Source organism: Monodelphis domestica, chromosome 4 (assembly GCF_027887165.1).
Source record: "Monodelphis domestica isolate mMonDom1 chromosome 4, mMonDom1.pri, whole genome shotgun sequence".
NCBI classification, from domain to species: Eukaryota; Metazoa; Chordata; class Mammalia; order Didelphimorphia; family Didelphidae; genus Monodelphis; species Monodelphis domestica.
Genome location: NC_077230.1, coordinates 233,973,993 through 233,988,500, shown reverse-complemented (window position 1 = coordinate 233,988,500; position 14,508 = coordinate 233,973,993). Strand labels below are relative to the sequence as shown.

The 14,508-nt window shown below is 40.9% G+C and overlaps 1 protein-coding gene across 6 annotated transcripts in view; it reads right to left on the bottom strand.

The window, feature by feature from the left end:
- The window catches only part of SIK3 (SIK family kinase 3), a 301,246-nt gene extending 289,115 nt beyond the window's left edge, over positions 1 to 12,131 (bottom strand). For 4 of the 6 annotated variants that reach the window (XM_001380826.5, XM_007494739.3, XM_007494738.3 and 1 more), the window contains exon 1: positions 11,809 to 12,130. In XM_001380826.5, coding sequence (XP_001380863.3) covers positions 11,809 to 12,078 — 270 coding nt within the window. In that variant the 5' untranslated portion in view covers positions 12,079 to 12,130. Of the gene's footprint in view, positions 1 to 11,808 lie in introns of all 6 variants that reach the window. The other 2 variants (XM_056794354.1, XM_056794357.1) reach the window with 2 other exon arrangements.
- Positions 12,132 to 14,508: the final 2,377 nt, after the last annotated feature.

The following is a 14,508-nucleotide window of genomic DNA, read 5'->3' as shown; positions in this document are numbered from 1 at the left end:
CAAAAGTAATGGTTTAAAAAAAAGAAAGAAAGAAAATAAGCAGTACCTCTAACATAAAAATGAATCTACTGGATACCTTTCTTTGTTTGAACTACCCAGACATGTAACTTTCTAAGGACCTGGAACAGAAGGTAGTATGTTTGGGTTTCGTGTTTTGTTGTTGTTTTTTTAAGGCAGCTTCTATGATTAAAGTGAATACTGTAGTTTTGCCCTTGTGGATTCTAATTCAAATAGGTCTGTTGTTTTTTCTTTTAAGTTCCTATCACAACTGTACTTGAATGTAATTATTCATAAGAAAAAAGGGTCTCAAAACAATAATAATACTAAGAGAACTATAAACTGAAGCCAATGGTTTTACCTCACACCCAACAAATTAAGTTGGGAAAGGTAATAAAATAAGGGAATACTCCACAGAAGGATTGCAGAAAGATAAACATACAAAAATGCATTGTTGGTGGACCTATAAATGAGTTCATCCATTCAGAAAAGCAATTTGGAATCACATAAGGAGAGCCGTAAAATGGACACATGCTTTGACCCACAAATTCCCCTTAATGAACAAATGAAGAATTTATTAAGTGCTTTATATATTCAAAGCACTATATTAAGCTCTGAGGATAAACAGAAAAATAAGACAGCTCCTGTTCTCAAGGAGCTCACATTCAAATGGGAGAGGCAACACATTTGGAAGGTTTTAGCTTTAAGATCTGACAGAAATATGCCATGCTCCTTAGGATGCAGCAACAAAGGTATGGTAATGCCTCTTATTTAATGTTATTTCCACTGATAAAAGTCATATAAATTTCTGATTTGGGACCAATTTGATGGTGCCAAGTACTTTGGTAATAAGAACATTCTTTTTCTGCTCTTCAAAAGATGTGGCTATAGAACCTACATAAGTGGTTGCCTAGGGGCATCTCTACAAATATAATTTCCCAAGATAATGTCTGAAGGCAGTGGGTACTACTATTCCAAAGGCTCTTGGGTTTGGGGGCCTGAGCTATCTCCATTGGTGTCTGAGGGGAGATGGTGGTCAAGATTTGACTTGCCTCGCACAGGCTGCCTCCTGCCTCTCACTCAAGCTGCCTTGCCACTTCAGCTTGCCTGCTTTACATTTGACAGTTGGTTGGCAATTAGTCAGAATGTCTGGCCCCACTTTCACAGGAGTCACCTCTTTAAATGATGGCTATGAGGTCTGGGCTAGAAGTGGAGTCAAGGGTATGTGAATCGATGTCACACTCAGAGCACCAGCTCCTATCCACCACTGATTGGTAGCAGTTGGTTAGCAGTTGCCCGAAGTGGTGAAAAAGCCTGGGCCCAAAATGATTTCAAAATGTTTACTGGTGGCTGCAAGATCTTGGGGAGATCAATGAGAGAAAAAAAGGTCCCAAAGATACCAAAATATTTACAGCTGTACTTTTTGTGGTAACAAAGAACTGGAAACAAAGTAGATACCTATCAACTGAAGACTAACTAAAGAAACTGTAGTAATCACTATGCTGTGAAAAGCAACGACTACAATAAAGAAAAGCATGTAAAGATTTTTATAAACTGATGCAAAATGAAGTAGAGCTGAGTAAGCAAGTCAATGACAACAATATACATGAAAAGCATAACAACAACAAAACCAAAACTTAATGTATTAAAAAGTATAATGATCACAGTTGGTCCCAAGGAAAAGAAATGAGAAGACACCCATCCCCTGCTTCTCTACAGATGTGAGAGATCATGGGTATAGAAGAATTTCCCCCTTTTTTTGTCATTTCTTATACATGATATCTCTCTAGGAGAGGGATACAAGGAAAATTATAATTGCAGATGAACAAATAATGATAATAGAAGATGAATGCAAAGCATTGACAGTCTTTTTTTTATTAAATTTTTTCAATCGGCAAACATCTAACTTCCCTTTCTCTCATCTCATTCCCAATTGAGGAGGGGAAGGGGGACAACCCACCTTTTATAAACAGGTATATAGGCAAGGGGGTGTATGGGGTGCTCAGGGAGGAGTATCATCTCTGGTATGGAGGGCTTGTCGTGCCCTCCTAGGGCAGCTCTCCAGCCTCTGACCCTCACCTGACACCCAGCTCTCACTTGTGGCTCCCAGTAGCTGCTAGCATGCAGCAGCAGCCACACCCCGGGCAACGGCTTCCACAGGCTGGTAAATCTTGTGAGGGTAGCCATCGGGTCGTCGTCGACCCCTGGTGAACTAGGGCTTTGCTCACTCAGCATGTGAAGACTGCTGAAGAAACCAACAAGAAGGTTCAACGGCTGAGATGGCGATGCAGCAAAGCACTGCGGAGTGCTTAGGGCGTGTTGGAGCACAAAGGACTACCCGGCCATCCAATGCAGCTGAGGAAGTCTCCGGGTGTAACGACTTTTCGTGCCACTGGACCCAGGCTTCCAACGCCAAGAGAGTGGGACTGTCTCTGTGCATCGACTTTTCCACTTAAATCTCCTTCACACACAAGTGTCTTTGTGCACACTCAGATGAGAAACGCACAAAGACAATCGTCATCCTCAGTTACAGAGAGACTACTACTACTATATAGGCAAGTAAAATAAATTTCCATATTGACTACATTCTCCCATCACCACCACCATAAAAAAGAAATCCTGCATTCCTCACTCAAAATGCATTCTATCTTTCACCTATTGGCAAATGGATAGTATGTTTCATAATTATCCTCTAGAATTATGGTACATCATTTACACTGATCAGAGTTCCTAAATCTTTTAATGACTTACAATGTTATTGTCACTTCACTCTGCATCAGCTCATAAAAAGTCTTCCCGGGTTTCTCTGAAACCATCTCCTTCAAGATTTCTTACAATACAATAGTATTCTATACCATAACTTTTTTCATTCATTCCCCAATTAAGGGGTATCCCCCTCAGTTTTCAATTCTTTGCCACCTCATAAAGAGCTATAAATGTTTTTGTACATCCTTAGAGGGTTTTTTACTTAGTAGTAATCCTCTTCTCTACCCTCCCTTTAATTCCTCCTCCCTTCTTTCCTTTCTGTCCTATTTCCCTATTGTATAAAACATATTTCTCTATCCAACTCTGTGTATGTATATAGGTTTCCCTTCCCCATCTTGAGGTTTAGGGACATGGTTCTCTGTAATCTAAAAAATACATATTAAAAATTTTTGGTTCTCCCTTCATACCAAAAAAGAAGTCAGAAGTTTTTCTTTTTCCTTTATGGAGTGTCTATAATACCTTATTGTAATTTGGATTAAGTATTTGGTCATAGGCTGTATGTAGGGCAATGTTAACATTTCTAGCCTTTATGTATAGTCTGCTGGCTTTAATGTTCTTTTCACTAACTTTATTTTTACATATTTTAACCTTAAAAAAGAAACTATATATTTGTAAAAGATGGAGTAAGTTGATATGATACCATACTATACATACACTTTATGAATTTCTAATCTTCTAAACTTTTTCTATGTCATCTGCTGTCCTTTTGTGAGTCATCTGTGGCTTCTGCAAAACTCCTGAAAAATTCCCATTTAATTTCTTATGATGATACACAATATATCAAAACCATGATGGGGAAAGTCACAATAGGGAAGAAATACCTGTATTCTTCTCTCTTTTAATCATTCAAATGAGAGTGAAATTCAAGTGTCAGTCATTCTACTTTATCCCTTCCTCATCATTTGCAAAGAATTCTACTTGCATCCTAATTATGTAAGATAATTTTCCCTAACTTCTTCTCCCTCATACACATCCCTTATAGTCATCAAGACAAACTAATTAATACAGAACCAATCCTAGGCCTTCTGTCTAATCAGACTCCCTCTACACCTGATGATAATAAGGTTCAGAAGGGACACACATCATCTCCCCATATTAGAATGTAAATAGTTTATCCTATTTTAGTTCATTATGATTGTTCATGTTTACCTCTTTATACATCTTTTAATTCCCATGTTTGCATTTAAAAGTTATTAAAAGCTTTGGGCTTTTATCAGGAATGCTCACAAATTCTCTTCTTCATTAAAAACCCATTTTACAATTGTAGAATTATACTCAAGTTTTCCTGGGTAGGTATTTTTATCTATAAGTCTATTTGCTCTTCATTCTGGAATACTGTATTCCAAGCTCTCCACTACTGCATAATATTGGCTGCTAAATCATTTGTGATCCTTATTATGGCTACTTGGTACTCAAATTTTTTTCTATCTGGAATGCTTTTATTTATTTTTTTCTTTGACCTGGAAGATTTGGATCTTGGCTATAATGTTCCTGCAAGTATCTACTTTAGGGTTTCTTTTGAGAAATTACTGATCAATTCTATTTCTATTAGGTGATAAAGGATAAAGCACCAGATCTGGAGTCAGGAAGACCTGAGTTCAAACCAAGCTTCAAACATGCAGTAAGTATATGACCCTGAGTAAATCATTCAATCTTTGTTTCTCCTCAACTATAAAATGAGAATAACAAAAGCATCTATCTCAAGAGTTATGAAATTAAATTATCATTTGAAAAGTATTTTATAAACCTTAAAGCCCTATATAGATACTAGATATTATTATTCCTTTAATCAATCTATATATAACATAGATTTTGGGCCCTTCACCATTCTGGTTGCTCTTATTTGGACATTCTCCAAAGTATTCAACATTCATTCAGCAAGCATTTAGTAAGCACCTACCCTGTGCAAAATACTGCCCTAGGTGGTAGCTGTTGAGTAGAGAGGCAAAGATATAAAATTTGTTTAAGATAGAATTCCTAACCCCTTGGAACTTAAATCTAGTGGTAGATGAGATACCAATAGTAATAACTAAAATGGTGAATTTATATGATTCATAAGTCAATTTGACCTATTATATGGAAGGCATTCTGCCAGGTGCTGGGAACATCAGTATTTACTTAGATAGAAGAGTTGTTATAAGGATCAAATAATATAATATCTATAAATGTAAAGCACTTAGTACAGTAACTGGTACATAGTATGCATTTAGTAAATGCTTATTTCTTTCCTTCCTTCCTTCTAGTTCTGTGTGAGCAATTTTCTTTTATGATTTCTTGAAATTATAACTCTTTAATCCAGTGACACTGATCTCCATGTTCTTCAACATACAAGACCCCCTATCTTGTCTCCAAGCATTTTCTCTGGCTATCTCCCTTACATGGAATGTTCTACCTTATCATCACCTCCTGGATCCCCTGGCTTCCTTCATATCCCAACTAAAACCCCATTTTCTTCAGGAAGCTTTTCCTAATCCCTCTTAATTCTAGTGCTTGCCTTCTGTAAATTACTTCTTATTTATCCTGTATATAGTTTATCTATACATAAATGGTTGCTTGTTTTCACCCCTATTAGATTGTGAGGGTAAGAACTTTTTTTTTGTCTCTTTTTTGCATCCCCAAACCCTAGGTGCCTAGCATTATGGGCACTTAATAAATGCTTACTGAATGACTAACTGAAATATGATGCTTAGCCTCTTTTTTTAATCATGCCTTACAGGTAGTTCAATGCTTTTTAAATTCTTTCTCCTTGATTGGTTTTCCAAATTAGTTGTTTCTCTTACTATTATATTATCAATTTTTTTAGCATTTTTACTTTGTTTTAAATTTTTTGTTGTCTAAGTCATTAGCTTCCATTTGGCCCATTCTAATTTTCAAGAAGTTTGTTACTTAGGCAAAGTTTTGTACCTCTTATGCCAAGTTTTAATTCCCTTTATTCCACGGTTCTCATTTCTTTTCCATTTTTTATTTTCTCATTTTTTTTCCTCTAGAGCTTATTTTCATTTATAAAAATATTTAGTTTTTTTAACTCTTTATCTTTTTCTATGAAGTCTAGTTGACTATTCCCAACCTATATTTTTTAAGATTCTACTTATAGATGTTTTAGATTCCTTGTCTTCTTCTGGGATTGTGTTTTGAAAGTTCTTGTTACCAAAATAGCTTCTTATGATAAGTCTTTTTTTGTTTGCTCTTTACTTCCAGACTTTGGACTTAATGTTAGAACCAGGTTCTAAACATTTATAGAGAGAATGACAGGGCTGGTCCTGCTGCTGCTGCTTTCTTAGGATAATAAGTAAATGAGTATTGTGTGTTATTCCAAGATCTCTGGGACAACTCAGGAAGATGACCTGGAAGTTTTCATTTCTACCTAAAGTGGCCAAATAGGATTACTGTCCTCACCTTCATTTCTGAGCTCTGCAAATTTCCTGACCTGAGTTCCTGAGCTACAAGACTATGAGTTTGTTCTGCCTGGAGTTTCAGAAAACTGCTGTTCGATCCAGCCACTATCAGCCTGCTTAAAAATTCTGCTAGTTCACACCAACAGAACTGTAGGCTCCCACTTGATCCTAGATTCCTGCCCTGTTTATTGCTTTGTAAGCTTCAAAATTAACTAGAAGTTAGAATTGAGACCCTAATCCACTCCTAGAATCCAAACACACAGCTGCTGATTGCTTCTAAATTTGCTTTTAGTTCAGTACACAGCTAAGGGCCTACAACGAAATGTTCCTCACCCTGGAATGCCATCCCTAGGAGTAGATCTATTCCCCAGTCCACCCTGGATCTTTGACCTGGAATCAGATAGTGTCACAGCTGCCGGTTGGCACCTGTTCCTTGACCCTGGACAAGTTTAGACCCCTCTATGCTAGATCCAGGACCTCTTCCTACTCTACTGCCTACCATCGCCCTAAGATGGAATGGGGCACTTTTTTTTTAAACCCTTAACTTCAGTCTTGGAATCAATACTGTGTATTGCTTCCAAAGAAGAGTAGTAAGGGCTAGACAATAGGGATTAAGTGACTTGCCCAAGGTCATTACGGCTAGGAAGTATCTAAGGCCACATTTGAAACTAGGTCCTCCATTTCCAGTACTGGCTCTCTTCCACTGAGTTGCCTAGCTGGCCCTAAATGGTATACATCTCTCCAGACCTAAACTCTAATTTCCAAAGACTTCTCTTGTCACCCTATGCCCATTTGGGCTGGAAAAAAAAAAAGGCTCACAATGATTTATTTTCCTTGAATTTACCAATCGAGATTTGATCTGGTACATTTTCTAGGTCTGTTTGGAAGAGGACCATACTTAGTCAAATGCTCTCAAAACTGAACTAGCCAACCCAAACATAAATAAGTTCTGAAATCAGTTAATGCATCATTCCCATTTACCACTAACTCAAACAACCTTTTCTTTAGGTTTCACCTCTCAACAATGTACTACTGCAACAAAGATTCATTCAAAAGAGAGTTTCAATTCAGCACCTACAATTATAGGTATATTTTTTCTTTTTTTTCTTTTCTTTTCTTTTTTTAAAAACCCTTATCTTCCATCTTAGAATCATTACTATTTATTGGTTCCAAGGCAGAAAAGCAGTAAGGAATAGGCATTGGAAGTTAATGACTTGCCCAGGGTCACACAGCTAGGAAGTGTCTGAGACCAAATTTGAACCCAGGACCTCCCACCTCGAGGCTTGGCTCTCAATCCACTGAGCCACCTACCTGCCCCAAGGTATGTTTTTCTCAATCAAGTAACTGGCAAATCAAAAGATAAATTCTAGTTGAAAATTTTTGACAAACAGCTTCTTATTTGGAGGGAAGATTGCCCAACTTATTAAATAACAAAATCTAATTTAATTCTTCAATCTCAAAATTCAAAGGATCATTGGATCAAAGATTTAGAGTTGGAAAGGACTTTCAAAGTTGTCTAGTCCAAATTCATTTTACAGACAAGCAAACTGAGGTCCAGAGAAATTAAATGAGTTCCCTCAGGTCACAGTGCTATTAGCTAACAAGTATCTAAGGCAGGAATCAAACTCAAATCTTTCTGACTAAAGTTAAGATCAGTGCTCTATCCACTACACCAAGCTGCCTCTCAATTTATTCTTATTGATCCAAATGGTAATGGAAAAACTAGGCACTAGACATGAGACCACAAGATAACTTTCATTCTCTGAGGAAAGGATTATATATTTTCCATTGTTCTTAATCTTTATGGTGACCTGCCATAAGGTAATACTCAATAAATATTAACAATGCTGCACCTAAAGACTCTTAGGACTAAAGACCTAGAGGATGAGGCAGAATGGAAATAGGTAGGGCTATTGCCCAAAGCATAACCCCTGATGGGTATCACCCCTCCCACTGGTCTTTCTGCACTGACACTCTAAGCTCTGTGGTCTTGGTGCCATTAAGACTAGTCTAATAAATGCTGCACTGCAAAAGGAACCTGCAAATATGGGAAGGACCCATTTGCTCTAATTTTATTCCTCAGTGTCTCCAATCTAGGAACTATGAGAGTTAACATAATAAATTTTAAAAGATCTAGTCTAACTGATCTCTATTCAGTGTAATGCCATGGTTTAAGCAATAAAGCTTATTTTAGTTTCCTGTCCTCTAACATGAACAACATGACCCTAAAATGTGAGAACGAGAACAGAAATAATTCCACTGTCCAGAAAAATAAACTTATATCTAACCCCCCCCCAAAAAATAAGTTCTTTTCAACTGAAAATCAACGTTCAATTGTTATAATTGGATCTACCAAAAAAACGTCTGAACTACTTACCTCCAACTCTGGCCATAGGAAAAGTCAGAGAAAAGCCCCCACATGCTACTTGAACTTCTCAAAAACCAGACTAATTTAGGGAAAGATTATACTAATACAGACCTTTTAAATGGCTATCTTTTGTTCCTGGGTGACCTGATTGCTGCAGCATAGAGATAAAAATCTATCCACTTGAGTAACACAAGCAGTAGCTTCCACTTTTTAATACCTGTGTATTTTGGTACTACATAACAAAACTATGGCCACAATAATGCTATATATCAACAGCTGTTTGACACATCTAAGTTGTCAACATTTGAGATCCCTTTCCAAAGTAAGTTCAGATAGTCATGGACCAAATCAAAATATACTCATCTTTTCCCTTAAATACATGGCAACCCTAAGAAAATAACTTCACTTATATCCTCAGAATAATTTAAGCATCAAAGGATAGGTCACTTGTAACAGTAACTGGGAAATTACATACTATTATAGAAACACATGGCTTTACTGGTGTGATCCTATCATATATGCAAATCACTAAATTATTTAGGTCTCATTCAAGACTGAGTATTTTCATTCATAGGAATCCCTTAACTCTACACCACAAGTGAGCAGAAATAAAAAACCAACATAAACAATAACACTCTTTATAAACAATCTAATATTTAAAATGTTTCAGTCTTAGATACCAAAGACTCAGAGGAAAAGAATGAAAAAAAATTACTGGAAAATTAGAAAGCAAGGAGACCAATTAATAATTGGATTTCAGCTTTGTTGATACTGAAGATAGAAATGTCCATTACAAAAAAAGATTCAAATGTTTGCAATGTTTGTGGCAACATTCAACACTGTTGTCACTAACTTAATGACTATTCTGGTATATCCGAAAGCTAAAAGATTATAAAATTCTTTAAATCACAGATACCATAGAACTAATTGGGTCATAGAGTTCATTCTGCAAGGGCCAACAGAGCACAATGTGCTTGCTTAAGAGTGAAAGAAATGAAATACTAAGACAAAATAATTGGTCATGAACTGCTAAAACTGTTTGTAAACATTCAGCTAACTGGTGGTAAAGGAGACTGGTAGGTTTAATTGGTCAGTCTCACTGACCAGAGTTGTAACTTAGGCAAACCCTTAACTTAGAAAAGCAGTCTTTAGGATTTTATTTTACTCTGACCTCAAGGGCCTACCTCCCAACGAAGAAAACTAAGAAAAAGTTTGAAGGGAGTCCCCTACAGGAAGTGAAACTGACCAATCAATTCTCTCCCAGCTATAGACTCTGGAGAGGAAGGGCTCCTGTATTCTTTGACAGGAAAAAGGAAAAAAAAAAGGAACTTCAAGGTTTCAAGGGAGCTAGAGAAAAGGCCCAGATAAACCACTAATTCCTGAAAATAAATGTCTTTAATACAATAAGTAGAAAGGGAAGATAAGTGATAAGAGCCTAAAGGGATGGAGGGAAACTAGGCTTTGACAGAAAAGAGGCAGCAGCCCAGAGAGGTTATAACCAAGTCTCAAGTCAAACAGGAGAAAAATAACAAACAGAACAACTTTGTGTATTCAAAAGACCACTAGAAGGCAGGAAAGTTGGACTTTAGCTATGTGTCTTCAGGCAAATTATTTGGTTCTCTCTAGATCTCAGTTTCCTCATCTCTAAAAAAATAGTTGACCTAGATCAAGGATTCTTAACCATTTTGTATCATGGACTCCTTTGTCAGTATGGACCTTCTCTGAATGCTTTTAAGTGCATAAAATCAAATACGTTGGATCACAAGGGAAACCAATTATCCTGAAGTATAATTTTCAACACATTAAAAGTTTCAAGTTCACAGACTCTCTGAAATCTATCTACAGACCCCCTTAGGGGCTTATGGATCCAAGGATAAGAACACTTGGCCTAGATTATGGACAAAGTCCTTTCACATGGTGAAATTCTCTGCAGCAGAAAATTCAAGTGAGAATGACCTAGGAAAATGAGGACCTAGGAGACTCAGAGACTCAGAGAAAAAACAACAGGCTGTTTCCTGGCAACAGAAAAGATGGAGTTTGTAAGCCCTATCAAATTCAAAAAAATCCACCTGATTTCAGATTCAAACAATGCCCAAGAGAGGAGGCTGCAGGAAGGTGCTGCTCCTCCTTTCTCTGAGAGAGAAGGAAAAACAACAACCCGGAGGAAGTGATGCCTGAAACATCAACACCCCTATTCCTACAAATACCCAAATACCTTGGTTTTGATTTAAAAAAAAAAAAGGATACTTCTCTCACTAATACACACTTCAACCTCAAAGCCTATCCTTTCTAAGATTTCCTTTTTCATTTACCCTGGAAGAATCTTTCCTCTTCAAATTCCACCGCTATCTTCCCAGGCACAATCTCCTTGGGAAATCAAGAACCTATTAAGTGCCATTTCCACATTCTCTATCTCTAGGTTCTTCAAGAAGTGGTTACCCCCTTTCCAGGTTGGTACAGCCAGGTAGATCTCAGAACAGTGCAGTTCCCTTCGATGAACCTAAACACCCACACTCTATGTCTGACACCCACAAGGAGCTGACATTCTGGGTCCCCCAAACCTCTTATCCCCGAATCAGACAATCTCAATACCTCCAGATCCAGGGTCGTCAGCTTCCCAATTCCCCCAGGATATATATGCTCCTCCATTCCCCACCACCCCATCACGAGAAGATCGAGGTTGTCTTGGGTCTCAGGCTCCCGCACCAAGCGCTTTTCAGTCTGGGGTGACCTAGGTGCTGCCCTAGGCCCCTTTTGGAGGCATCCCCTCATTTCCTGCTTGTCTAGGGAAGATCATCCCACAGCCCCGCTGGCCACCGCTGTCTTCATCTCCTCCCAGCCCCGGCCACCCGGTGGTACCGCCCCTCGCCCGAAGGGGCTCCCAGGCTTCTCGGCATCAGCAGCCTACTGGAGCGCCCGTGTGGACACGTCCGCCGGCCCCCAGATCTTCCCCGCTTCCTGGTCCCCAGTGACTTCCCCCTAGCGTCCCTGCCGCCGGTGTCTCTGTAGGTCTCTGTCTATGCCTCTCATTCCTGTCTCCCCACCCCCCACCCCAGGCAGCGAGCGCCCCGGTTAGCCCCTGGGCTGGCGCCTGCCCTTCACACCTCCGGCCGCTCGCCCAGTCCCCGCTGCCCGCTGCCCCCCTCCCCAGGGCGGGAGCTCCCCTGCCCCCGCCGGCTCCTCGCCGCTCCCGCTTGCTCCACCGACATTCGCTGGCGGGCAGCCCCCGCCGCCCGGCCCGGCCCGGCTGCACGCCCCGCACGGTCCCGCAGCGCTCGCTACCTTAGCCTTGGTGACGAGGTGCGTGGCCCGCTTGACCACGGCGAAGTTGCCCTTGCCGATGGTGCGGTCGATCTCGTAGTAGCCGATGCGGGCGGGCAGCGGCCCGCGGGGGGCTGGGGCTGGGGGGCGCGGGGGGCCGGTCGACGGGACCGGGGCAGGCGCGGCCGGGGGTCCGGCTGCGGCCGGGGGCAGCAGGCGGGCAGCCGGACAAACTCCCCCGGCTCCGGCCCCCGCAGCCCCACCAGCTCCGCTTGCCGCCGCCGCCGCCATCTTGTTGTGCAGAGAAACCTCCGGGACCGCGGGGAGCCGGGAGGGGGGTAGGGGGGCGGGAAAGGAGGGGGAAGCGGGGTATACGTCACTCAGGGAGGCGGGGCGCCCGCGGCGCCCGGCGCCCAGCGCCATGGCAACCGCGCATCACGTGCCGATTCGCGTCACTGCCCGGAGCCATGGCAACTGTGATGTCACCGGCGCGCTCTACCTCCCCGCGTGGGCCTAGGTTCACTAGACGCTAGCTCCCAAGCGCCCTCCTCTGGGGCCGAGGCGGCGGCTACCTGAAGGGTGCTTGCCAAGTTCGAGTTCCAGTTCGGCCTATCCACGTGATCAGTCTTCTCAAAAGACCTCCCTCACCCCATCCTCTACTTCACCACTCTTGCTGAAATCACACCAAGCGTTTGATACTGCTTACCACCCTGTCCTTCACGTGTGCCCTAGATTTCAGCAGGACTCTGCTGAAGCTTCTCAGGATGATGTTTTGACTGGTGCACGGTCAGGGGAGGTTACACAATTTGACCACCAAATTAGCCGTGTGACCGTGGGCAATTTATTTCAGCTGTGATCACAGCCTCAATTTCCTCATCCGTAAATTAAGGGAATTGAAGTAGATGACCTCCAAGTTCCCCTTGCTGTTCTAAAAATTCTGCTTCTCCTCCAGTGACTCACAACCCACTCACTCCTTAACCCCCTTGCAATAGCACTACCGCCCCCAGCTCTCTACTGAAACTGCTTTCTTTGAGGTCACCAATGACCTAATTGCCAAATCCAATTACCTTTTCTTAGAGCAAGCAGCATGATGTAATGGAAAGGACTCTGTCATTTTGCTAGCTGTGTGACCTTGGGAATGTAACTGCCTCTCCTCTCAACCAGTCTCCTTATCCGTAAAAAGAAAATATTTTTAAAGTCCCTTCCACATTCTATACTAGCCCATTCCCCTCTGCAGTATTTAACACCATTGACCATTCTTCCGTGAAACTTCCCCTTGACTTCAAGAGCTTCCTTTCCTTCTCCTCAACCCTAAATGAGTATATTCTCCATAGACCCTTCTTTTCCTCCCCTTCGATGATTTTACTGGTTTACAGGTTTTAATTACGCCTTCTGTAACATGTGACTCCTCCTGTATATAGTTTTATCTCTTTCCTAAGTTATATAACTTCACATTTTCTGTTGAAATTTTCTACTTCTAGCTAGTGTGGTCCCACCAGCATCTCAGATTCAAAATGTCCAAAACCAAAAACATCATATTCCCTCTGTAGGTACCTCCTGAATTATCTGTTTCTGTTCAAGACATTATCATACTCATCAGGAAACTTAATATCATTCTTCCCTTTGCCTCACATCTAATAAGTTGTCAAAATTCTGCCCATTTAGCCTCTTCAATATATCTCACCTCTGTTTCATCCTTTCTATTACTACTGTCACCACACAAGCTAAGCCTTCATTACCTCTCATTTGGTCTGGATCACAACTGGATCCTAACTGATCTCCCAACAATGTCTCTTTCCTTCCAATCATCCTGCACCTAGATGCCACAGTAATACTTTCTAAAGTACAACTCTAGTCATGTAACTCTTCAGACCTTATCATGTTCCTTTAATAGTTTCCTGAATCAAGTTCTGAAATCTTATTTAAAAAGGTAAAAAAGGTAATTAGGGTAGATAGGTGGCACAGTGGACAGAGTATCAAGCCTGGAGTCAGTACTTACTGAGTACAGATCTGACATCAGTCACTTAGGACTGTGTGACCCTGGGCAAGTCACCTAACCCTGTTTGCTTCATTTTCCTCATCTGTAAAATGAGCTGAAGAAGGAAATGGCAAACCATTCCAGTATCTTTGCCAAGAAAACTCCAAATTGGGTCACAAAGTGTCAACCCCAACTGAAAATGACTCAGCAATAACCACAGTAAAGTAAGGTAATTACTGGATAAGGAAGTAAAATTGTGAGACACTGGAGATTAATAAAACCTGTATAAAGGAACAGTAGGGATTCCCTATTTTTCCTTTCCCTTGGCCATGAGATAGACTTCCCATTCACCATCCAGGAGCAGAGCCAGTACAACTAGAGATGCTCCCTGAACAACATACTGGTTTCAGTCATTAGAATCCAGTTGCTATGTGAGGGACAGGAAGCAATAAACTACTGAAGTCAAGTTAAGACTCTATGACCAGTGTCCTGGGAGATCCTAGCAGCCCCAGCTTCTTCTTGCAGTGACCAGATCCAGAAAAGGGAAGGCTACAACCAGTGCTATGACCAGTGCTATAAAGATCACTCAGATCTGGGTGCAGAAGTAAGGATCAGAGTAAATCCAGATGAAGGTCAAATATTGTGAAGGATCATGAAATGGATTGGGAGTCAGGGACCTCTCCCTGTGCTTCAGCCTTCCTTGTTTATACTCTGACATATTCCTCCCCCATTCCCTTTAAACA